At 41.9% G+C, this 24,202-nt stretch overlaps 2 protein-coding genes across 5 annotated transcripts in view; one reads left to right on the plus strand and one right to left on the minus strand.

The window, feature by feature from the left end:
- The window catches only part of PLEKHH2 (pleckstrin homology, MyTH4 and FERM domain containing H2), a 56,792-nt gene extending 46,056 nt beyond the window's left edge, over positions 1-10,736 (minus strand). For all 3 annotated transcript variants that reach the window (XM_076334452.1, XM_076334451.1, XM_076334450.1), the window contains exons 1-2: positions 10,699-10,736; positions 6,070-6,199 (exon numbers count right to left, since the gene is read on the minus strand). In XM_076334452.1, coding sequence (XP_076190567.1) covers positions 6,070-6,192 — 123 coding nt within the window. In that variant the 5' untranslated portion in view covers positions 6,193-6,199; positions 10,699-10,736. The remainder of the gene's footprint in view (positions 1-6,069; positions 6,200-10,698) is intronic.
- Positions 10,737-17,284: 6,548 nt separating this feature from the next.
- The window catches only part of THADA (THADA armadillo repeat containing), a 168,316-nt gene continuing 161,398 nt past the window's right edge, over positions 17,285-24,202 (plus strand). The window contains exons 1-8 of one of the 2 annotated variants that reach the window (XM_076334455.1): positions 17,285-17,356; positions 18,892-18,988; positions 20,364-20,458; positions 20,860-20,990; positions 21,756-21,904; positions 22,063-22,095; positions 22,939-22,991; positions 23,960-24,146. In XM_076334455.1, the coding sequence (XP_076190570.1) occupies positions 18,913-18,988; positions 20,364-20,458; positions 20,860-20,990; positions 21,756-21,904; positions 22,063-22,095; positions 22,939-22,991; positions 23,960-24,146 (724 nt within the window). In that variant the 5' untranslated portion in view covers positions 17,285-17,356; positions 18,892-18,912. Of the gene's footprint in view, positions 17,357-18,891; positions 18,989-20,363; positions 20,459-20,859; positions 20,991-21,755; positions 21,905-22,062; positions 22,096-22,938; positions 22,992-23,958; positions 24,147-24,202 lie in introns of those variants that run through there. The other variant, XM_076334454.1, reaches the window with a different exon arrangement.

Consider the following 24,202-nt stretch of genomic DNA (forward strand, 5'->3'; position numbering starts at 1 on the left):
GTGAAATGCTGAACAAATATTACATCGGCTAAGGATCTGCACAGGTGCCTGCCCACTATCACAGCTTCCACAACTTCCATCAACTTACCCATCTCAGGTGGGCTGGAAGAGTACGGATGCCCTCGTCTCCATACCACCAGAGGAAAGATACGCATCCTCTGGCCTCACAGCAAGGGCTGCGCTCTTCCATGCCATTACCCAGCCTGGCCTCTACAAGAACAGCTAATTTATTGCTTCCTGAGTTCTCTTTTTTCTTTTTTTTTTTTTCCATCTTCGCCCTCCCTAGAAAGAATGTAGGTTTAAGACGTACAAAAACAGTGAAACAAACAATAAACCCCACTGTTATAAAAAGGCATGGCATAAACTTTTAGACAAGGGATAAAAATAGAGTTATAGGGAAAAAGGTATAGGTATTGAAAAGGTGTAAACAAACCTAAGACTCTAACCATATCAACTTTTAACTTTTATTCTCTTTAACTCTTCTCGCTTTCTCCTGTTTGTATCTTCCTAATTGCATCTGAATTATTTTCCATGACGAGAAGTTTTTTAAGAGCAACTGAAATACTGAAAAATAACCTTCATTTTAATAATTTTGGTACTAGGGTATTTTGCTCCTTTTTACTTTACCCTTCTTAATCCTTTGAATGCAAATGGAAATACTCATTGTGCTTTTTTACAATTTTCATATTGGCAATCACTGCGTAAGTCAAATGCGTTATGGACTTTTCCTTTGAAAACATTAATCTTGAAATTGTCATGCCACAGATAACAAAACACACTGCATCTGCTTCATTCTGAAATGTCAAATGACATACCATAATTACGCCTGCGAAATGAATAAAAATACAGTGGGACATGGATTTATCTGTTGGTTTGTAAGACAAAGTCAGGAATGTGTTATGCTTTGAAATATATTGAAAATAGTATTTGGCCTAAAAATCAGTTATCATTCAATTTTCATAATCTGTATAGAAAGTATAAATATTTTTGCATTTCTCATGTACACACTTGGTTGCCAGTTGAGCATGTATACAGAGACTATCCAAATGGAAGGCTGAAAGCAAAAAAATCAATACATGTATGAAAATAATCCTCTCTCTTAATGATTTGTATTTGTTGAAAATCATTCAAAGCATAAAATCCTCAGCACTGAAGGAAACAAACTTGGAGACATTCATGTGAATGTTGAGTATTACCGGACAGCCCATAATGCAACATTTGGGATAGTGCCATATGCAGTCCTTATGGGATCTGATGAAAAAGAAATTCAGTGGAGGCTGCCCCAGAGGAAATTTAACACAGCTATGTAGTTCTTCTACTAACATGATTTTTCAGTGATAGGAGAAACACTAACTTTATACCTGATGTTGCACACATATTTTAGGTGAAAAATGTACTTACTATGGAAAGAATGAGGGTCACCAACTTTTCCTATGGTGTGAAATGACAGCTAGGAGCTAAACTTGCAGTAGAATACTGTAATCTTTTATTCAGTGAAGGTTTTTTTAGTAAACTCTTCATATGCATAAGACCCAAGCTGCATTAAAATAAATGCTTCTACTTAAAACTCAGTTCCACAGCCATCCTAAATTTGGCGTACTAGGGATACTTTCTACATCATTCCTTAAATTCCTGTAAAGACCTCTCCCACTTACAGCAGCAGCTTCTGCTTCGAACTCCAACAAGGTCTCTTTCTTTGCATGTTAGATTTATAAATATAGACTCTTTACTTGGCAAAATGAAAACAAATAAAAACTCCAAACAAATAAACAACAGTGAATGGATTAGTTTTCTGAAAACATTGTATATTCCTTTGCTCCTCTCTCTTCTTCTCCCCAAGTTCACTACAAAATTAAAGTTCTGGTAGCCATACTGCTGAAATGCACTTCCAATGCAAATTTCTCGAACTCCTCAACCACTGGGGTTCAAGGATGAGTATTTGCTGGACTTACAAAATGCAGTAAATAGAACACATCTATTAGAAGAATATACTGAAGACTTCCCACGTTGATCGTTCATTTATTTGCAGGGGCACTATTAAATAAAACCACTTTGCAAAGGTATTTGATTTCCAGTGTGTAAGAAAAGTATTATCTCAATTAATCCACTGCCCGAATATATTTACAGAAGCACATAGGTCACAGACACAAATACTGAAAAAGGATAGATTCAAGCAAACCCTTATTAAAATCTGGTTTTAGACTAAGTTATAGAACAAATACAAGGGGAAAAACCCAATGGCAGTTTCTGACAAGCCATACACACAGTGTAATAGGATGTAAACTCCTTTTCCTGATTCACCGTCCTGAAGAGATACCTCTCAAATACACGCAGAGGAGGAAAGCTGAATTCATTTCTCTTACCTTCCTGCAGAGACCACCTGTTTTGTCACAATATCACTCTCTCTGTTTCCTACAACAATTACATAGCTTAATACCCATGGGGGTTTTATGTCTGTCACACCATAGCACTGTGATTTCTGTTGCTATTTTGAAGTAGAACACTGTCTGGTGCTATTGTTCAATGTTTTAGTACGTATTTCATAGCATAGAGATGATTGTAAACAAAACCACACCACAAATAAAGGCCTGTGCTAATCAAAGTAAGAGTGAGAAATATTTGTGTGCTTTGCAAATTTGTTTCATTCTGTAAGAGGTAACAAATCTAGAAAGTACCTATAAAGACTGATATGAGCTGTATTCTCCTCTCGTCATTAGTATTAGCATGCCCATCAAGTATTGGCCGATCAGGTCTTCATTATTCACTTTGCTATTTCCCAAATATATTTTTGAGTAACAATTCCATGCAGTTTAATCTCAAACTAGTGCGAGTGTATCTTTCCTTTTACAAATACTGAGAATTATTTGTATAATTTGGAATTTTACAAATAAAAATATGTGAAAAATAACCACTGGATTGCTACAAATGAAACCAACATACAAATAAATACAGCTAAGACTTTAGTGCCCATTTTGGAAATTGTTGGTTTTGAATTGTGCAAGATTGATAAATCTGCAGATGAATATGGTCTAATTTTGTTGAGCTCTGACCAGTGTTTGATGCATGTCCCGACTGAATTCCAGTTTATGAATGAAAGAGTCATATTAAAAAGTCAAAATGACAAAGTGAGCAGAAGGATCATTTTTCATGAAGTCTGCTAATGCTTGGCTCTGGAGAGTAATATATCAAATTATCCCAGCTGAGTATTTGTTGGACCCACGGTCTTCAATAGAAGATATTTCTCCCATTTTTACCTCCTGTAAATACTTCACTTTTTCTAAAATTTCTGAGAAAGCTAAGGGAAACTAAAACAAGAGGGCAGTAACATGACAAGTTCTTAAGATTTTTTTATCTGTTTTGGAGTCATGTTTCTCACAGATGAGAGAGAATAAGTAATCTTCCTTTGAATGCTTCATTTCAGGCACAGTGCTGAAGATTTGTGATTTTATCCCTCCTACTCTGTTTTTTTTTTTAATGCCGACTTCTGAAATGATACGATTATGCATACATTTCTATTAATTTAAGAGGACATTTCTAGCAGTTAAGAGCCTGTAAATGCAAACTGTAAAGGAACAAAGTCAAAAGTCAAATAGAAAGCATTCAAACTTCTAGAATCTTTTTTTTTAACTCAGATAATTTTGTGAAGTGCTGTTCATGAATCTTAACTTTTTGGTTGCCAAAACTATAATCAGCAGCAGCTGCATAAAACATGGTAGTTATGGCTGCTGGGAAGTCCCTGGAAAAGTCATGGCCAGCGTTTAGCCACTTGACTTCCGTCCCGAACGGTAGTGATCCAGATGGGGTAAAGAGACAGAAGAGATACATGACATCTAACGGCCCCGACTGTGTTAAGCATCCAATAGTCTGTTGAGTGTTACAGCAGACAGTATCGTACTCTTTGACGGATGTTCTCCTCCAAGACTGATGATGATGATTTATTAACTCGTCTGTGGGCTTTGCTAACTGGAATGAAGGACACAAGTAGTTTTCCTTTTTTTTAGTTTTTAAATGAGATGTCAAAGGATGGCATTTGTACGGCTGGTCGCGCTTTCAAAACCCAATATTCTGCAATACCTGTTCAATGAGAGTTTGCCACTCAGAAAAATTGCAGGATTGGGTAAAAAATTAAGAGCTTTCAGCTACACTGCTTTCTAACAGCAATATTTTTAGTCATGCCAAAGCAGAGATATTTGGAGTACTAACTGTAAAAATACAGTTCCAGTGGAACTCGGTATTATTACACAATAATTTTACATTGCTGTAAATTTTCATGTTCACTTTAATAAAAAAGACTTACTTAATGAAAAAAGTCTAATCCAGAAAATACTACATTTCTTTATTCCATTTTTTTTCCATCTCAAATTGAGGTTTTGTACCTTCATAGAAGAGATAAGGGCACGAATAGATAAAATTGATAGTAACAAATTGCCAAATGATATTCAGTCAAGAACTGGATGATATAGTTGAACCAACTATTGATCTGTAAGTCTGATGCCTGTAGTAAGCAAGTTAGTGGAAACTGTAAGAGCAGAATTAGGGGGCACGTGGATAAGTATGATAGATGAGGGAAGAGTCAAAGTGGCCCTTACAAAGAGGAATGTTGGCTCACAAAGCTATTGAAGTTTTTTGAGAGGGTGCAGATAGGGGAGGTCTGGTTTATGTAATTATTTGGATTTTGGAAAGTGTTTAAAGGAAACAAACAGCCACAGGGTAAGAGGGAATGTCCCTCCATGAATTAAAAAACTGGCTCAATAATAAAAATAGTAGGTGATTGGTTACTTCCCACAGTGACCAGTGGCTATCAGTGCAGATCTGCAGAGATTTGTTCAGGGCGTATGCTGTTCAGCATAATCACAGACATTTGGTAATGGGCATTGGGGCAGTGAAGCGACCAAGTTTTTCGATGGTATTTTGTTATTCAGGATAATAGAAGCTTTCTGACTAGAAAGACTTACAAGAAGGTCCTTACAAAATTTAGTGACTGGTCAATAAAGTAACAAATGATGCATAACATAGAAATCTAAAGGACTTTGAGTAAGATCCTGGAATTAAGATAGATATCTCCATGAAAACATACTCGATGGTTAATTTAGCTGTCAAAGAAAACAAAATGTTAAGCATTATTAGGAAAGGAATGGAGGACGTAACTGTGTACATCATCCACGGTTCTTCATAAAATCAAAAATACATGTTTTTCCTGCTTGAATACTATTTAGTTCTTGGCCTCACCAAAATACAGTAAAATGGGAGTGATTCAAAGAGGGCCAAATGTGGATGCTAAATGTATTTATGGCTTCAAAGGGAGACTGGATAAGTTCACAAAAGAGAAGCATTGACATAAATGTATAAAACAAAAGTATTGTCACTAACATATTATAAAAGGATCGGAATTTTATTTTTCTTTTTGGGAGGAGCACTTCATGGAAAGTTTAGCTCTAGGCAGAACACAGTAGTTTTGACAAAGTAACTTTTTAACTAGAAATTCACTGAAGTCAATATTGATGATAACAGAGTCCCAAAGATTCTCTAGAATGTTTTGTCCCTTGTACTCTTTTAATTGCCTTGTTCTGTGAAAATGTTGCCAGGTAAGTACAATGGTGGGTTTTTTGTATTTCAAACATGATGAACCATAGTTGGAGATGTCTTATTATAGGAAAAACAAGTCTGGTAAACTGTATGATTTGGTAAGGAATACTGGGGAAAATAGTACTTCTGGATTTTCTCCCCAATGATTTCTGTGTCTTAAATCAGATCTTAAATACTTAGGAAAATGTGTTAAATATTAACTTCAATGTTGTAAAAGTGATTAGTGGATATGTATTTTTCTCTGCAGGAAAGTTGCCAGTGTGTTCTTATTTGAAAGTGAACATTTCTTGCTGGCAAATTTAATGTGTGAAATTCTTTCACAGCATTAAAACATACCTGTTTTCCATATATTTTGTTTTAAAATGCTTTTTTTTTCTTCCTGAAAAAATCCCAGTACTTGTAATCTCAAACCATGACGTGATCATTCCCCATCATCAAATAAAATCATTTATACAGCATTAAAATTCATACCATGAGACCTACCTTTTCTGCTAACAGTTCTCTGATCTTGCTTGCCTGGAGACGAAATTTCATTAACTGTGACTCCAGAGTTAAACATCTTTCCTTCCAGTTCACAGTACCTTCTGGCTCTGAAAGTTCAGCCATATTTATGCTGGAAAAAGAAAGGGAAAAAATCCCCACGTCAAATTGAGTCTGTATTTAATGTCTGACTTTTTTTTAATATACATGCTAACCTATTTTATATAAATCTCAAGAATGTCCCTGGATTTTGTACATGTGCAGCTTCATAAAACTTAGAAGTACAATAGCCTACAAAGGCTCTTATCATAACTGGGAGATTTCTGAAATCGTGTTGGTAATATTTAGGTTTATCATAATTCAACTTCTTCAGTTATTCTGGGGCTGCGGTATGTTTTCCTTGATAAGCAGAGACACGTCACGCATTTTAATCTTCAGCTACTGTATATATCCTTTCTTACATAGAGGAGGCTTGTAGAGAGAGAACTGAGCTTTTGCTAAGAAAATGACTTATATAGGTGTAACTACCTGTGAGTTAGTAGCACGTTTGGCTTTATGCAAGTTTAATGTTTGGCAGATGACTCTTTAAAAAGTGTTTTAGAATTCTCATGCTTAATCAAATTGCCTTTCAAATTTAATATCCTTAATGAGATGCAAGGGGAGTTTAAGGTTCCAAATGTAAAGGCGGGTGAGCAAACGGTCCCTAATGGGTCGCCCGCATGAAAAACAATCCCTTTACATTAGCTGTTGCAGATCTCAGGACATCCTGATTCATACATGTTTCGGGTTCAAATCTGTGCCTTTATCTACTTTTAACTGCTCATGACTTCTGGAAATTAAACTCAGTGCCCTTTTGGACAAGCCCTGCTGGAAAAATTATTCAGGATGAGAGCTGGCTCATCATGGTTTGAGTCTGAGAAGCCAAGAAAATCATCTGTGTGTTAGCAGAAGGACTGGGCTCTGTTGTATTCCAACTATTTGTAGACAGCTTAATAGAGAATAAGGGGATGGCTGAATGTAACCATTCAGTCCAAGAAGTTCCCTTGTGAGCAAAGGCCCTGGCCTTTGCAGGGTTCTGAACACGTAGGTTTGGCTTTGAAAATAAAGCTTGAATTCCCCCTAAGTATTCAATTTATCTCTGAAATAACAAACAGCCATAAAAACACCATTCTGTGGAAGGCAGCTGGAAGATCACAACAAACAAAAAATTACCAGTCATAAGGTTATGCTGCACGTTTGTCACCTTTGTCATGGACAATGAGACACTGACAAGGAAAGGCAAGTAGCAACCGTTTTCAGTGTGATGAAAGAGGCTGACACAGGAAAATCATGCACCATATAGATCTCTATACTGCAACTCCTGACCCAGTTAGCATGGATTAATAAGCGACGTCTTTGAGAAGCCCCCCTCCCCATGACTACTCCAGTCCTTCAGAAGCCTGGGTTCAAGCACTCCCCTTCCTCCCACTGTCGAAGGAGGCAGCCCCAGCTCCCCTCCTTCCCCAAGCTCTCATCAGCTAGAGGGGATGAACCTATGGATTTATCTTTTCCGCTGTTCCTGACACCAGGAAGAAAAAAGGAAAAGGCAAAGCATCGCAAGAGAGATTAAAGTCATGAGTAGGATTCCAACAAGTCCTTAACTTTTCTTCAATACACTAATATTTTCTAGTTCTCTTCTAAATTTTCAATGTCTCAAATTACTCTCTCAAGTTCATCATAGCTAAGCAGGTGAAAAACTCTCACTGTCTCAAAACTTTCTTTCCTTTCACATACCCTAATTTTTTGTTCCTTTCATTCCGTATCTTAAGTTAGAAGGAAGAAGAGGACCACCACTATCACTTGTCTGAAGGCAACTGCTCCATTCTTGACTCTCCCTTCCTCTTGGTCCCGCAGGCTATGATTCAAGCTGTAAAGCCTGAGGTTACAACCATCCCTATTCAGGAATCCCCCACTCAGGAATCCCCATGGCATCGCTGGGATTTAAGCACGTTATTAAAATAGTTTCCTGAGCCGATCCTACAACACCCGAATTCTAAACTTTAAGCACACCATCACTTCAACTGCAAGCCTTCTGGGTGACCGGTGCCTCTTACCATTTCCCCCTTCTTTTAAGCTTGGCAGAAAACTCCTTGGACTGTCAGGGAACCAGGTTGCTCACCGCTGTCCTGTCCCTAATCCTCGCTCCTCTCTCCTTGTGCAGAGTCCCCACGTTCAAGGGGGGAAGGTGGCACTTCCAAGCAGCAGCTTCTCCTACTTTGCAGAGGAAGCAGAAGTTTCAGCTGCAGCTTGATTTGGACAGACAGCCTGGATTCTGCTCTCCTAAGTAACGAGGAATGACAATTTCCTATTAGACTGTCTATTTAGGATTTTTTATAATGTTTTTCCTTTTTGACTAATTACAGCTACATAAGACAGAGATGAACTCAGCCAGCGTCTGGTTAACAGTAGGATATTTCAGCGTTTGTGGTAGTGAAAACACAAACAGATCAAGTAGTGAAAGAATTTTTGCTTTTTCGTAGGGCGCAATATTACAGGGTAGAGTTAAAAATGTTTGTCTTTCAACAGACAAAACATTTGAGTAGACGGATTTCTGGCAGCGAACAATGCGTTCAGCCAAGTAGTTTCTCAATGTCCAAGCTAATTAATATTCCACTGTATAAACATTACAGATAAAAAGTTTGAAAATAACTCTTTTTATTGTGGGATGTTTGTTCGAGATTATAATAATTTACTTCATACTTTCCAACAAGCCAATGGGTTCTGGAAATATTTACAGGCACATAATACACTGTTTACAATTGCGGAGTGAACGATCTTACTTTGAATCAATGACTTCCTGTTTCTTGTCTGATTCCCCAAGGGAGGAAAAAAATGAGTTCATCTCTCTTGGCTTAATAGAGTGCTCTGAATCAGCAGTCGAACCTACACAGAGTCCTCCCCTTCTTCCTGCTCCAGTTCCCACCGCAAAGCCCTCCGTTTTCCCCCAGTCTTTAAAAATAAAATCTTTTGAAAAGTAAACGAAAAAAAGCACACATTAAAGCGGTAAGTTCTAATTATGTCATCAAAAATTAATTGAGACAAGTTTGACAAGTCTGGAAAGATTAAATTCGTCTTTTTCATTTTTTAAGTTTATAAACCTCTTCAGAGGCTTCAAGAAGTCAGAATGTCACATTCTCCCCGAAGGGATTGATATAATTTCCTTTTCTTTGCCGTCTGCTTGGAAATTATCAAAATACATTTCAGGGGGAAGGAGGGAACAATGTTCTAGCTTTTTGAAGCACGTTAGAAATTTACATATTCCTTATCGCACTGTCAGTGTTTTCCTCTGTTTTTAACAAAAAGCTGCATTTAACTAAACACTTCATATTCTGTCCGTATGTTCTGTATGTCCTTTCGCTGCTGGAGAAAGCTTGATAAGTCCTTCTGTTTCAATAGGAGTGGGTTTGCGCAGTACATGGTGGGTTCCCTACACCGTCCTAAAATGTTCACCAGCCCCAATGCATTTGGAGCATACCTCTCAAATTTCAGGCCCCTTTCTTCCACCCTTTTCACCCAAACTCGGCCCTTTCAAATATTTTTGGAGCCATAAAGGTTGGACTGGAGAAAGGAAATGATGAGACACAAAGTGGACCTGTTTGGGAATCAAGGAAGTCATTCTCAGGTTTGTTGCTGGCCAGGGCCCTTACTCATGTCGAAACACTGGTAACTTTATTTTCCATTTGACTCATTTCGCATAATTCTGTGCTCAGACAAACTGTAGCCTAAGCTATTTAAAATGTCGTTCAAAATCTGATTTACAAACGTTTTTTCTGCTGCTTCCTAGATATTGAGGTTGTTCCCGTGAAGCAACACGTCAGCCAGGGCTCTCCCACTCCAGCACCGGGCGCAGACCCCCGACAGCCCTCCTGATTTCAGGGGCCAGGCTGCCCCCCTCCCAGCTCATTACTGAGCCACTGCCTGCTCGGCTTCCCAGGGAAATGGCACAACCGATGGCTCATCCGCAGAGGGCTGTCAAACGCGTGTAGCAAACAGCATTAAAGCACAGAAGATCATTTTGCATCCTTTTCCCGATGACAACAATTTTAAAGGTCGCAGTGTGACATCACACTAGGCACGAATATTTAATTTTTACATGAAATTCTGAAAGCTGACGGTGTAGGTATTTTAAAAATAACTTCATTTCGCATGTTTGTTTGGAAGCTGTGTTCTTCTCGCTTTCCTTTTTGGGGGGATAGCAGGGATACGGCAATGGCACCGCCAACCGGACGAGAGGAGCCTGGACCTTAAGGGACCTAAAGCGACCTCAAGCTCGCCGGTCTCCTGCCGTGGGGACACCGCTTGACGCACCCCCGGGCTACTGCAGTCAGTGCCAGCGCGGTGACCTAACACAACGTCACCCTCCACCGTGACGGCGCCGCGTGACGCCATCCGACGCCCGACGGAGCCGGCCGGGGGCACCGCGTCGGCTGTCCCGCCGCGCCCCGCCGCCGGGGAGCGACACCCCGCGGCGGCGCCCCCGGGGCCGCTCCACCGGGGGAGAGCCGGGGGCCGGGCCGGGCCGGCCGCTGCCGCCCGCCCGGCGCAGCCCCGCTCGCAAAGGGAGGGAAGGGGGCAACGAAAGGGAGGTCAAACCTGGGCGGCCGTGGCTCGCCGCGCTGCCGCGCCGGGCGCCGTCCGGGCTGTGGGCGCTGCGGGGTCGCGGCTGCCCGCGCCCCTCGGCGCCCGCCCCACCATCCCCGCGGCGAGCGGCGCGGGCGCCTGAGCGACGGCCGCGACGGCCACTGAGGAGCGGGGGGCCGCCCCCGGCGGGGCGCCCGGGCGGGGCCTCCGCGGCTCGGCGGCGGCGGGAGCCGGCGGGGGGAGCCGCTCGGCACCGGCGGACTCTTCCCGGGACGCGGGCGGGCGCCGCGGACCGGGCTGGCCCGGCCTCGGCGTCCTGCCAGCGGGGTGGGCTCCCGGGCCCTTGTCCCGCCGCTTCTTCCTCAGACGGCCGCTGGTTGCGGGCCGCCGCCTCACCCGCGTGCTCTGGCCCCGACGGGGTGCCGGGGAGGGAGCGCCCGGCGGAGGGCGGATGGAGGCTGGCTGGAGCCGCCGGGCCACCCTCCGGAACCGCGGCACGGCCTGGTCTGTGCGGGGAAGGCTGGCGGGAGCCTGGCGGCTCCTCCAGGCGGAGGGGATCCAGGTGGGTGCAGCAGGGGGTCGGCTGCGCACCAACCTTTGCCTCCTTCCGCTCCCCTCCGTCGGAAGGGACGGCCTGCCTTTACCCCTTCCCCATCCCAGTTGTTTTAAGTTCCTTTGCGAATTAGGAATTTCTCCTCCGACTTTGTGTGAATTTCTGAAGGGGAGGCTACGTTAGGAAGAAGCATCCGCTTGTCCTGAAGTTCATTAGCTCCAACATTGGAGCTTACAGCGATTTAAATTTCACCTTTTGTGGAAGGTCATTTGTCAGGTATAAACCCGAGGGTTGGAACCGTGCAGTCACAAGGGCAATGGTGGGGATACTGTGGGATGAACTGGCCTTGCAGAGCTGCTGTGTCCAATAGGTAATGACACACTTTGCATTTTAGTACTGGACGGGGTGAAGCAGCAGGTGCACGTGCTGGTGAGTCATGTTGGCAGCAGGCTTTTCATCCCCTCCGGCTGCAAAGAGCTGTGAGTACATCTCGGGTAACCAGCCGTCTCGGTCTCTTCTAAGAGGCTGCCTGAAGTATTAAAAAGTATTTAGAAAAAGTAGTATGTTGCCTGTCTGGCATGTACAGGATCTTCCTCATACACACGTTGATTTGGATTTAGAGATTGTACTTTGGGTTATGATTTAGGGAGGCAAAATGTTTTACAGATTCTTCTGGTACATAAACAGGCCACACTTCACCATTCTCCCCGTGTTTATTTCTAATGTAGGTGTGCAGAGTCGTCTTGTGTAAACTGCGCTTTCACAATCATCTGTGAGTCGGTGAAAGTGCATTTTTTTTTTGTTTGCAAAAAAAATAAAGGTCTTAAAAGCTCAAGTGTTCCCCATCTGGTTATACACACAATTTCATTTTTTCCTATTCAGTTCAGTACAGTCTCCAATTTTCCACTTGCAGTGACCTTAAAGTATCCAAACAACTTCACTGAAACTGCTTAATTTGCTGGTACTTTCCTAAGTGCCTCATGTATTTTTTGAACACTTCCCGCTGAAAAGCATATTAAAAACATGATTGCTGGTATAGCGAGAAGTGAACCGTTTTCTACCTGGTATCTCCTGTCTAGAGCGTTCAAGCTATATTAAAAACAAATTAACTGAAAAAACTTCTTTTTAGATTAAAAGATTTAGGCAAAAGAATAAAAATCATAATTTGGTTCCTAACAAACGCTATAAAAAACGATTTAACACTGGTGTTTAATGAAAACTTGGGCCATATCGTTTCCTTGAATAGTGACGTGTTCTCTCTAGATATACCCAAGATTGCGGGGGGCGTTTGAATTCAGAGTGCACTGAGGTACGGAAAAGCGAAGGCTACGTGAATGACATGCTTAGACCACAAGAGGGAGAGCAAAGCCTGTTCACTCAATGAGTGTTTCTTTCTGTTTGTTTTGTGGATTGACATTTTCTTTGGCCTCAGATAATAAAAATGCTCTGCAGTCACGCAGCTCTCGATGCTGATGGGTAAAAAGGCATGAAAAAAATACGCTGGAAGAAGGAATAGGGATATTGAGGATTTCCTCTGAACTGCCCTTATCTGTGAAGTATGTAGATGTGGCTAGAACCTGTGTTCAGTTACTGAAGGGAATAAAATTACCAGCAGAACAACTGGGACACATAGAACAAAATACAACTTTGTTTTGTAACTAGAATGCAAGGGGGAAAGGCAAAGAGATGAGATAAGCACAGAAAACTATTGTAAACACAATCGCAGTCTCACGAAGAGAGATGTTTCTCCTTGCTGTTGTCACTAATGGAAGTTACGTACAAGCAATAATAAATCCGAGGATTTATTATTGGATTATGTGCAATAAACCTTGCAAATATGTGCAGAAAATGCAAAAAATATCAGTGCTACGCACTACGTTGTAGAAGCAAACTGCAAGACTGGGTATTTGCACCTTGGAATGATCATCTCTGGTAGCTGGCTCACTACTGAAATAAACCAAAGTCAAAACACCATGAAATATTTGCCTCTCTCAGAGAGTTAGGTGCACACTGAAGATGTGCGTGTTGTATGGTTTTTACTGTCCATAATTGACTTTAATGCAAGAAAGTAAGCTCTAAGTTTCTGATTGTCTTATTAAACAATAACCTTACTTGTTTTGAAGTATTATGAACACCGTATTGCAAAACATCTGATCTAGAGTATGGAAGCCAAGGAGTGCCACTGGCTCCATTTCAGAGATGCCCAAGTTATCGTCAAACCTGCAACTAGAATGTAAATTGGGGGGTTTTATGAGACTTTCCTGAGTACATGGAACATGATTCTGACATGCTGGATCAGAACCTTACTGCCGTCATGACAAATGGAGCTTTTTCTGGTTCTCTCTCACATAGATAAACATTGCAACCATTTAAGTTTAGGTATTTTAGAGTGGTATGTATGCCTACAATTGGAAAATATATTCCAGAAAACATCTTGTGATTCCAAAACCTTAGATTAGACAATCTCTTCTGTAAGTTCATTTCTCTGTGGATTCTTTGAAAGGATGACGTGTATATTTGAGAGTTGCGATAGAAAAAAAGTTCCCGTAATACTGTTTATGCTAGTTGCAATTACAAAACTGTGATAGAAAGAAATAGACCATCTTCAGATACTGTTCAAATTAATTAAAAAGTATCACTTGCTCTTTCTTGACAAAAAACGGCTTTAAAGGTTTTGTTTAAGTGGAGAAGGGGAAGGGAGAAAGATCATTCCTGTTCAATTCGTGTTAGTACCATGACGTGTCTTAAAATGTTGCTCTTTGAAGGCTACGGCTTGTCTCTCAGTGACAGAAAAATGGCATCTTATCTAAATAGCCTCTAGTATTTGTGCTTTGGTACTTTTGAATGGAAAAATGTATGGTTACTTCAGTTACTAATAAAGGCTTTTTCTACATAAGAAAAATACGGCTTCTGAGAAGGTCCATGGCTTCCCTTTAAAAGCACAACCTCTTTTTAATTGTTTGGCGCCACGGAGTGGTAAAATTCTATATTGCTCTAAATAATCGATTTCTGAGCATTTTCAAATTATAAGCTAATCATCTCCCTCTGAGAGAAAATTAAAATATAAAACATTCTACTTACTGCATATAGGCATAGCTCAAGAAGACTGGAATTTACAGCTTAAACATTAACGTTTCCAACAGTGTGGGTTAGAGTATTTCCTTTGAGAGGGATTTTGACTGGTGGATGTTGATTTGTCAAAACTGTAAGGTCTGTGAACATAAATCCAGCACTTAAAAAAAACTTCCGATGAATTGCAGAAACATGCTCAGACATCACAGTAAAAATGGCTGTACCCAGTCAGACCGGGGGACCATCTAGCCTGGTACCCAGTCGCTTGACTGTCCTCCTCAGTGCCCAGGGAAGTTCAGTGTCATTTCCCTAGAATACTGTTCCAGTCTCCAGTTGCTTTGTGGTTCAGGGACTTTGTGAACCGGAAGTTTTGTATTTTGAAACTTTTGCTGGTTTGTGGTTTTTTTTTCTTCCATGATTTAGTCCAGCTGCTTTTGAACAAATATAATTTTCAAGATCCAAAATGTCCTAGGACGATGAGCTCCATGGTTTAAATAATTAATTTTGTTTTGGACATGCCATCTGCTTGTTTCATTTGATGCCCCTTTATTTTTGTAGAGACAGTGAAAAATGATTTTAGACATTTCTGTTGTATTCAATTTCAGTAGTTTCTTTTTGAGAGTGAAGATAATGGCCTCACAGAGAAGCCCCTCTCTACCTTTGGCCATCCTTCTTACCCTACTGCACACCTTTGGCAGTCCTACTGTATTCTTTTTGTGTAGGGATGAACACTGCACATAGAGTTCAAAGTGTGTATGTATTTATACAGCGACATAGTGATGCTTTCTAGTTTGTTTTTTACTCTCTCCCTAGCAATTTCTAACACTGCGATTGCTTTTTTGGTCCCTGGCACACAGCAGAGCACAGCGGAGCCACGCCACCAGTAATTCAAGGGTCTCTTGCTCCTTACCAGCATAATAGAGATTATGAAAACAGAGTGACTTAGCTTTTCAAGGTAGTTAAGCCTAATAACCCATGCCTGGTGAGCTGCTCAGAGGCGGTATGTGAGCTAGTTCTAAGTGAGTTGTTTTGGATACTGGAAATGTGGCGCTCTTGGGGAACAGAGCAGTGTGTGGGTCTTGCAGGCTATGGTTTAATTTCTTGAGATGACTCTTTGCTTTACATTGCACTATGAAGCATAGATTCTTCGAGTGTTACCTGACAGCTCTCTGGCATCGATGCTTCCTCTAACTGAAAAAACTTGGGGCAAGTAAAGCTTTTTTGGAAAGCAGGAAGTTGCTGGAAAGTTATCCCTAGTGGGGCAGAAAACGAGCTGTATGAGAATACGTAGAGCTGTGACCCTGGAAAGGGTTCCCCTGAAATTGGGGAACCTGTAGGAAGAGGATCACATTGAATGTGAACTGTGCAGGTATTGAATTGAGCCCAAGGAACTGGGGACTTAGCTTGTTGGAGACTTTGCTTACACTAAATGAGGATGCGTTGTCTGATTTAGCTGGAAGGTTAAATCACATATGAGCATTCAATCTCTCTTTGAGCTGGAGATAGCCCAGCTTTTTAAATAGAAACGGCTGAGCACAAAACAGAGGGAAAATCAACCAACCGACGGAGAAAAAAGTTAAATTGTTTTCCATGTGTTTGGATATGGTTAAACCTTTTCTCAGTTCCTTTGGCCATTACCATGTCAGAAATCAGAAGGTACTGTGAGACTGAAGTGTGAAAGGGGGGTCCAGAAGTTTGATTTAAGTCCTGAACAGACTCTCGTGGACTCTAGCTGCTTTAGATTGCTAAGAAAATCACTGTTGGGTGGAAGTCAAGTGGCAAAGAATGGTTTTTGTTATATTTCCTCCCTTTTCCTTACCAAAACACTGTTGTTCTTAAATCTTAATGGAAGCACGACTACTATGTTGAGCTGGCATTTTACAATAACCACATTTGCAATAACTATATTTACAATGCACGCAAGATTTCCCTTTTGCCAGATACAGCTCATGGACTTGGGAAAGACCATCCCCATTTGGTAGTCTATTGCTTGCAAATTACGTACTTGTTACTTACATTATATTCATATGGGACCTGGAAGGATTGTGAAAGGCACCTGACACAGATGTTGAAAACTTAAAAAAAAAACTGCTCTGGCTAAAAATGAAATGCTTATATATAAAAAAAGAACTTTTTTGTTAATTATTTTACAGTTTAAGAACATGTGGAGCCACTGAGACATTAGGTACTGCTGTAAAGGATCGAGAGAGATGGTTAAGAGGAAACAAATGGAGGGCGCTTTTCAAATGAAGTGTATTGGATTTTTGCAAAGCGTTTATTCAAACCTCTTTCTGCTCCTTGGGAAAAAAAGGGAAAGAAAGAGGGAAGGAAGAATTCGTTACTAGAGCAGCTTGATTCCCGTTGGATGCTTTACTGGGGTTTGCTTCCTCTGGCTCCGAAATGTAGTCGGCTCCGGAGGGCCGCCTACCAGCCGCTGTGTCCAGCAAGGGCACATGACAAATTAGGCTCCGAAAGAGGCAGCATCCATTTGAAACTGCTGGGGAAGCTCAGGAACTGAGAAGGGAGCGTAATTGCTCAGACACAAGCTATTGCCATCATGAGATACACCAAAGTGACCGCCGATTTTTCCCAAAGTTGAGGGTACATTTTAAAATAAGGAAAGCTAGTCGTGCCTTACAAAGGCCAGCGACTCTCGCGTTGGTTTATCTTTTCGTTAAGACACCTATTTTCCAAAGAGACCCGGCTACCCGCTGCGGCCAGCGCCGCTAAGGACGATGCTCCAGCGCCGGGGCGGGAGCCGGCAGCGGGCAGCCGTACCGCGGCGCGGTCAAATGGCGAACGGCGCCGGGCCGGCGCCTGCGCCGCAGGAGCCTCGGCGGGCGCCGGGAGGCACCTGCTGGGGCTCCCCGGCAGCACCACCTCGGTCGATCCCGGCGTGAGGCGGCGCCGGGGCCCGCTGCAGGGGGCCGGGCCGGGGAGCGCCCCGGGTGCGGCCCCCGCGCCCTGGTTGGCGGCGGGCGGCTCCGGCCCTCTCGGGCGGCACGTGGTGCGGGCGGAGACCGGGAAGGAAAGCGGCGCCCGTGGGTGAGTCTCCCCTCGGGTAAGGGGCGGGCAGGGTCCTCCCGGCATTTCCCTTCCCCTCTGCTGTCGCCCTCCGCCGCGCCGCGGCCTCCATGGCGGCGGCCCCGCGGCCGGCCTCTGCCCTACCGCTTCCCCTGGCGGGTGCCGGTGCCGCTGCCCGCCGCTCCCCGGGCCCCGCTGCGCACCGGGCCCGCGCTGCCGCCCGCCGCGAGGCCGCCGGGGCGGGGGGAGGCCCCGGGGGCTGCGCCTGAGCCGGCGGCGGGTGCGGCCCGGCCCGGCCCGAGGACCCGGCAGCGCGCTGGGAGCTGCTGTGGGGCGCGGGGTTATTTGGGCCGTCCCGGTCCCGCTCTCAGGGAGAGCGTGAAGCGCTCGCACGGCAGCGGGGCCCGGCTGCATCTTCCTGTGAGGCGCTGTAAGTCAGGCTCTTGTCTTCCTGAGACCGCTCGAAGGTTGTCGGTGCTGTCCTGTGTGTTACCCTGCCCGGGCGGCGACCCCCCCGCCCTGGCGGGCTGGTAGCTGGGCATGTCGTGTGGCGCCCGCTGCCTGGGGAAAAGGACTGAGGCCACCTGTTTTTAGAAGAGGAAAAAAAAAAAAAGGGTTATGCTTTGTGATCACTCTCAACTGGGACTAGATAATAGATCAGGGGATCTTATCAGTGTATATAAATATGTGGAGGGAGGGTGCAAAGAAGATGGAGCCAGGTTCTTTTCAGTGGTGCCCAGTGCCAGGACAGGAGGCAATGGGCACAAACCGAAACACAGGAGGGTCCCTATGAACATCAGGAAGCACCGGATGTGGTGTGAGGGTGCCTGAGCGCTGGCACACGTTGTCCAGAGAGGCCGTGGAGTCTCCATCCTTGGAGATGTTCAAAAGCCACCTGGACACGGTCCTGGGTAACTGGCTCCAGGTGGCCCTGCTTGAGCAGGGGGCTTGGACCAGATGACCTCCAGAGGTCCCTTCCAACCTCAACCCTTCGGTGATAATGAGCTCATAAGTCAGTGAAGCTGTAGTGCACATTAAGTTGTCATTACCTTAAAGAAGAAAAATAACTTGCTATGTATAACTTCCATTATAGTGAACACAGAACTGGTTGATATGTTTTAAAGAAACTAAACTGCTTTGCTACACAGTTCTAACTTTACATTAAATCAAGTTAAATGAGTTTTGAACAATAAAACAGAGCAGCAGAAGTTTTGTGGTGTAATTCCCATGCTTCTGCATGACACTTTCAAACTGTGATCCAGGGGCATGCCACAGGCTACATAACAAGTACAGTAAAAACGCCAGTGAGACAGTTTGTCATTCATCCAGCAAATCCTGAAGTCCCGTTTTCTGTGTCTTCCATTTTGTGCCATGAAGTCTGGGTGAATTTTGGACAAAATGCTTGAAATAGTTGAAGTTGATAAAAGAGAGCTATTATCTTGGAAAAAGAAAAATGATTGCACAGATAATGTAATAAACATTTCAGGACCATTATCATAGGAAGTGTTTGTAATTATGCTTTTAAAACAATGTGGCCTGTTTATTTTTTTGAGCAGGTGTCTCTTAATCAGCTAAAAATGGTTTTAAAGAAAAAGAAAGAAATTCAGGTAGATGCATTCATTCTTGATCAACAGCAGCTTGAAAAACTTCAGAGTAAGTATTTTTTCTTCCTGAACTAATGTGTAATTTCTTTTTCTGTTTGAGTAGCTACTGAAACTGATCAGGTTTTTTTTTTCTTGTTATGTTTTATTTCTGGTGTTTTTGTTTTGTGGGTTTTGGGTGTGTTTGTTGGCTGTTTTTTTTTTTTTTGTGGTTTATTTTGTAATGACAATGACTTCTTATCTTGGCAGAGTTAAAAGAATCCTTTAGAGCACCGTGTCTTTGGTTTGAAAGCTCTTTGCCTTGTGTTACCATTGGTGTGAAGGTGGCAGAAAGTCCTACTTGTGATCCCAGTTGCAGGCCTTTAATTCAGTGCTACCTGAAGTAGTAGCCTTAATATGTGGCATAACACCGAATTTCAAAGAATCACAGAATGATTGAGGTTGGAAGGGATTTCTGGAGGTCATCTTGAGTGTATTTTTCCAGTCTTCGTATTTCCTGTAGTTAACTTGGTTTAAAGATACTGTTCAAATGCTCTTTTATTTTGTGGTGTGTTTTTTTTTTTTTGTTTGATGAGATAAACTTCCAGTGATCTTTACTTTAAAAAACCAAACCCAAAACTGAGTAATACAAGGTTTGAATACTAGTTACTGTGAGGTGCTCCTTGCCTTCTAGTTAGCACTGGTGAGGGCACAACTGGAGCGTGGTGTCCAGTTTGGGGCTCCCCCGTACAAGAGAGACATGGATGTACTGGAGAGAGTCCAGCAAAGGGCCACTAAGATGATGAAGAGCCTGGAGCATCTCTCTTACGAGGAAAGGCTGAGAGCTGGGGCTGTTCAGCCAGGTGAAGAGAAGGCTCAGGGGGATCGTGTCAATGTGTAAACGTATCTGAAGGGAGGGTGTAAAGAAGACAGAGGCAGGCTTTTTTCCGTGTTGAACAGTGATGGGACAGGAGGCAGTGGGCACAAACTGACACACAAGAGGTTCCCTCTGAACATCAGGAAATACTTTTTTTTAATGTGAGGGTGACTGAGCACTGGCATAGGTTTCCCAGGGAAGCTGGGGAGTCTCCATCCTTGGAGGTATTCAGAAGCCGTCTGGCCATGGTCCTGGGCAGCCTGCTCCAGGTGACCCTACCTGAGCAAGTGAGGTTGGACCAGATGACCTCCAGACATCCCTTCCAACTCATACTGAAGATGAGGCCTACTATTGCGCTGCAGTGAAACTTGTATTTTTTTTGGTTAGGAAAAAAAAAAATTGGTGTTAAGGTGTTATAAGGTGACTTAAGAAGGGATTGTGGCACCGGTAGGTTTACTGGAACAGGAAAAAACCCTAAGAATTAAGCAGTGATTTCTTACTCTAAATTATGTATCGTTTATACTGCTTATTGTAATTCCTTGCTAAAAAGAGACTCTTCTTCCAAATGCAGGGTTTTCAAAGGCTGAAGAGCAAAACTTGGCATCTCTGCTTCTGCACTGCGCACAGCTGAGCAATGGCATCCAGCAGATCCAGTGTATTAAACAAGTAAGGCTTCACTGTTGTTAGTGTGTTTTTTGGTAACTGGGAAATACAATTCTAAAATAAAGTCTGTAATGTTTTAAACATTCCTGGGAACAGGAAAAAAAGCAGTTGTTACTGCTGCACGTGCAGTAGGTAGAAATGTAGTTCTAGTACTTAAATTAGCAAGGGCTACAGTTACTGGAAACGATGGAAGGCAAGTGATACCAAGTTTCCTGTTTTGTTTGTGTGTATATATTTTTGGTATCAGAGGTGTTCTTGGAACCTTATTCAACACCTGAAACTCAACAAGATGTGGTAAAGAGAGGACAGTTTTGTACCATATACTTGGATGAGAGGGAATTCTGCCTCTGTTAATGATGAGGGTATATCCAGAGTTTTTGTTGTCATGTGTTCTGTTGATATAGATTATGCCGTTGGTAAAGAAGATGGATCAAAACTCCGCATGCGATCCCATGGTTAAAGCTTGTTTGGATATTTTAGGAGAGACATATTTTGCATTGGGTGTGAAGAATCCCTTGAAAAAAGTATTAGCAAGGTAAAAAATTGAGTAGTAAGCCTTTACTATTTTTTTTTTAAATGCTGTCCTTACGTAGAAGTCAGTAATTTGTCGTTCACTACAAATTGCTGTAGTTTAATTACTGAAAATTTGTGGTATTAATATGTGAATATGTACTGTTTTTCTTTCTTGCTTAGTTAAAAATCTTAATTATAAATAATGCAATATATCATTGGAAAATAACTTCAAAGTGAAGTATTATTTTGGTCTGTTTCATTACTAGAAAGACAACAGTGTGTAATTAGCACTTTGAATTTTAAAATTCAATATTAGAGTAGAAATTTAAAATATTTCTGTTTAAAAAAAGAAAATCTCAACTTTGACAATGTAAAAAGAAGGCTGTTCAGAGGAATCATAACTAAACTGTGGTTTCTTATGCCTATTTTTATTGCAATTAAATTTTTCTGTTGCAAAATTACTGTTGTATTTCTTTGGCTAATTTATGAGAACCTTAATATTTTTAAGATGCAACGGTTAGCTCTTTTCATTTCTATGTCCGAAAACATTTGTTGTCCCACTGAGAGATGCAGGGCTTCCATTTTGTATTTGGTTGCATGCCAGAGCTTTACACCCCTTTGACAGGTTTTCACAGAACGTGTATGTTTGTTTTAAAACAGAATATGTTTTCATGCAGGAAGCAACATCCATCTATTATTGGAGTTTTAGCTGACGTTGACTTTAGTCACGTGGATATTTAACACCTCGGTGTGAGCTAACTGATGACACTGTTTCTTACTGTTGCAGTTCACTGAACGGTCTTCCTGAACGGTTTATGACGTTAGCTATACAAAGCTTTGTGTGCTGCCTTAGGGAAGAACTGAAAACCACAGACATATATTTGTACAGAAAAGTACTGGACAACCTTGCTTCCTGTATGGAGGACTTCAGCTTAGGTACGATGACACTGAATGTGTTGTCTTCTGTTTTAAGTTGCTCAACATTGGTTTGCATCTGGGTGCAGGACCTAATAGTAATGTTTACATCTTTATTTCTGTAAAACAGATAGCACTGGCCAGTATTCACTAGTTAAAATATATTTTCTTTTCTCTAGGTAGAGCAAGTATTAAGAACCTGTTTGAAGAAGGTAAAGCTATATTTATAGTAAAATAAGTTTCACTGTAGATTATTGGGGGAAGGGTTGTATGTGAAGAAGTAACGTGAGGTAGGCATAAAGATCTATCAGATATGATTTCCTCCTGGTTAATTTTTAATAACTAGTACCCCCACAGATGGTACTCTTTTGTCAAAGACTTCCCCTTCCTTGATTTGTACCTTTAATTTCCAGGGCTCAATCTTGCTTTGTTGAGCAGCCCTAGATATAAATCTGAAAAGGTACCAGTGAGTGATTCTTAAAGGGCCGGGGTAGTTGATGCTACTTTATGTGAAGTATTCTGTGTCCAGTGCCTCATGATGAGGTTGGATGTGGTAACGCTGAGCTGTTAACAGCCAGTCTTGACCATAGCAAGCCCAGGCCTGCTGCGGCAAGAATTTTGTTTGGCAGTAATTTGGCAGAAGTCTGATCTGCTGGTAACATGGGATAACTTGACACATTGTGCCTTCAGCATGCAGATAAAGTTCACAGCTTCCTGTGGATGTTTTATTGCTGCTCTGTCTTTAGCTCTTGGTAATTTCAGCTTTTCATTGAGGAACCAGAACTCTCAATACCTCGCAGGATTAGACCAAGTGGGTTGGAAACTCTCGTTTTGTACCAGGTTGTCACAAACCAGCTTGAGATTTTGCCTTAGCATGGCATCTTTGGATCTGCACTGTAATTTCAATTTAATTTGTTTATGGAGTGGAAGAAATGCCACTATATGGATAACTGTTCACTGTGTCTGGGTACGATGTGTATGTGTGATTGCTTTACTGGAATTTTTCTGTTCTGTTTCTCTTTTAAATAAATTCATACCGTAATTATTTTTACTAGTTCTTCAGTTTCTGCAGAAGTCGCTACTTGACATACAGGAAGAAAACAGGCAAGTGAATTCAATATAAGCTGTATTTTAATCTGTTTTTAATTCACTCTTGCAAGATAATCTGGTATGGTTTGGAATATCACTTTGATAGCCATACATTGATGAAAGATGGGAATGTCATTTTACAATGATACCTATTTTAAATAAAGAATAGCTGCTGCTGAGTTTCTTTTGTGGCAATATGCTGATACAAAATAAGTGAGGAAAGGAAGAAAATTAAAGGCGGTAATATTTAAGGCACTGATACTGTGTTAGAGCTACTACTTTTAAGGGAGGCCTTTGCGTTGTGGTTCTGCTATCTGAATTCTGACTGAACACTGTAATTAATAGATACGCTTACTAAAATTCAGGTAGAGTAATACTCTTCCACTTTCCATGAGTGTTTAATTCTGTACTGATATTCTGTTTAGTCTGTCACAGCAGTCATCATTTATTATCTTGACGTTTTCCAGCATTGCATAAAATGAAGCCTCTTCACTGTGGTCTCTCATCATGTACTCAGGGGAGAAGGGTGCTTAGTGGAGTGTTTTGTACATGAAAAGTTTACATGTTGTCTGTCTTCATGTTAGAAGAAAGTTGAATCATATAAATATGCTTTGCGCAGGGAGGAACTGCTTGAAAAATGAGAAAGGAGCAGCCCTGTGTTCTGTTGGTCTCTTTGGAAAGTTTCTGGAAAAGTTCAGCTCTGCTCAGGCAGAATTGAATGAGTTTGTCACAGGAACCTGCAGAAACTGTAGTAGAACTTGTCGTTACGTTTGTTAACTTCTTTTTAAAACACTGCCTTTGAGTCTGCTGCTTGTTTTCCTATAGTTACGTATCTGGTCAACTCAAACAATAGAATTAATGGTAAAAACTAACTTATCTGAAGTTGGCAGAATGTAGTTTTCTGGGGCTGGTGAAGAATGATTTTCATTTCCTTTTTGTGTGTAAGTCTGGTTGTTTGTTTTTTTTTTTTTTTTTCCCCGCAGAAAGAATCATGGAAATTGTATTGCTCAGACTCAGTTGATGCACGATTTACTGATAGCCATTAAAGTTTCGATGATGCTTGTACAGAAATTACAAGAAAATATCCAGGGAAGTCTTTGGAAACACCATGAGTCTTTTGTTTGGCAAAGTATGTGTAGTTTACTGAAAAGCTCTGCAAACTTCCTAATGGATGGTAAGATAGTAACATTCAAAACCAAATATTTTTATTAAGTCAGTTGTCTTGTCTGT

Source organism: Aptenodytes patagonicus, chromosome 3 (assembly GCF_965638725.1).
Source record: "Aptenodytes patagonicus chromosome 3, bAptPat1.pri.cur, whole genome shotgun sequence".
NCBI lineage: Eukaryota > Metazoa > Chordata > Aves > Sphenisciformes > Spheniscidae > Aptenodytes > Aptenodytes patagonicus.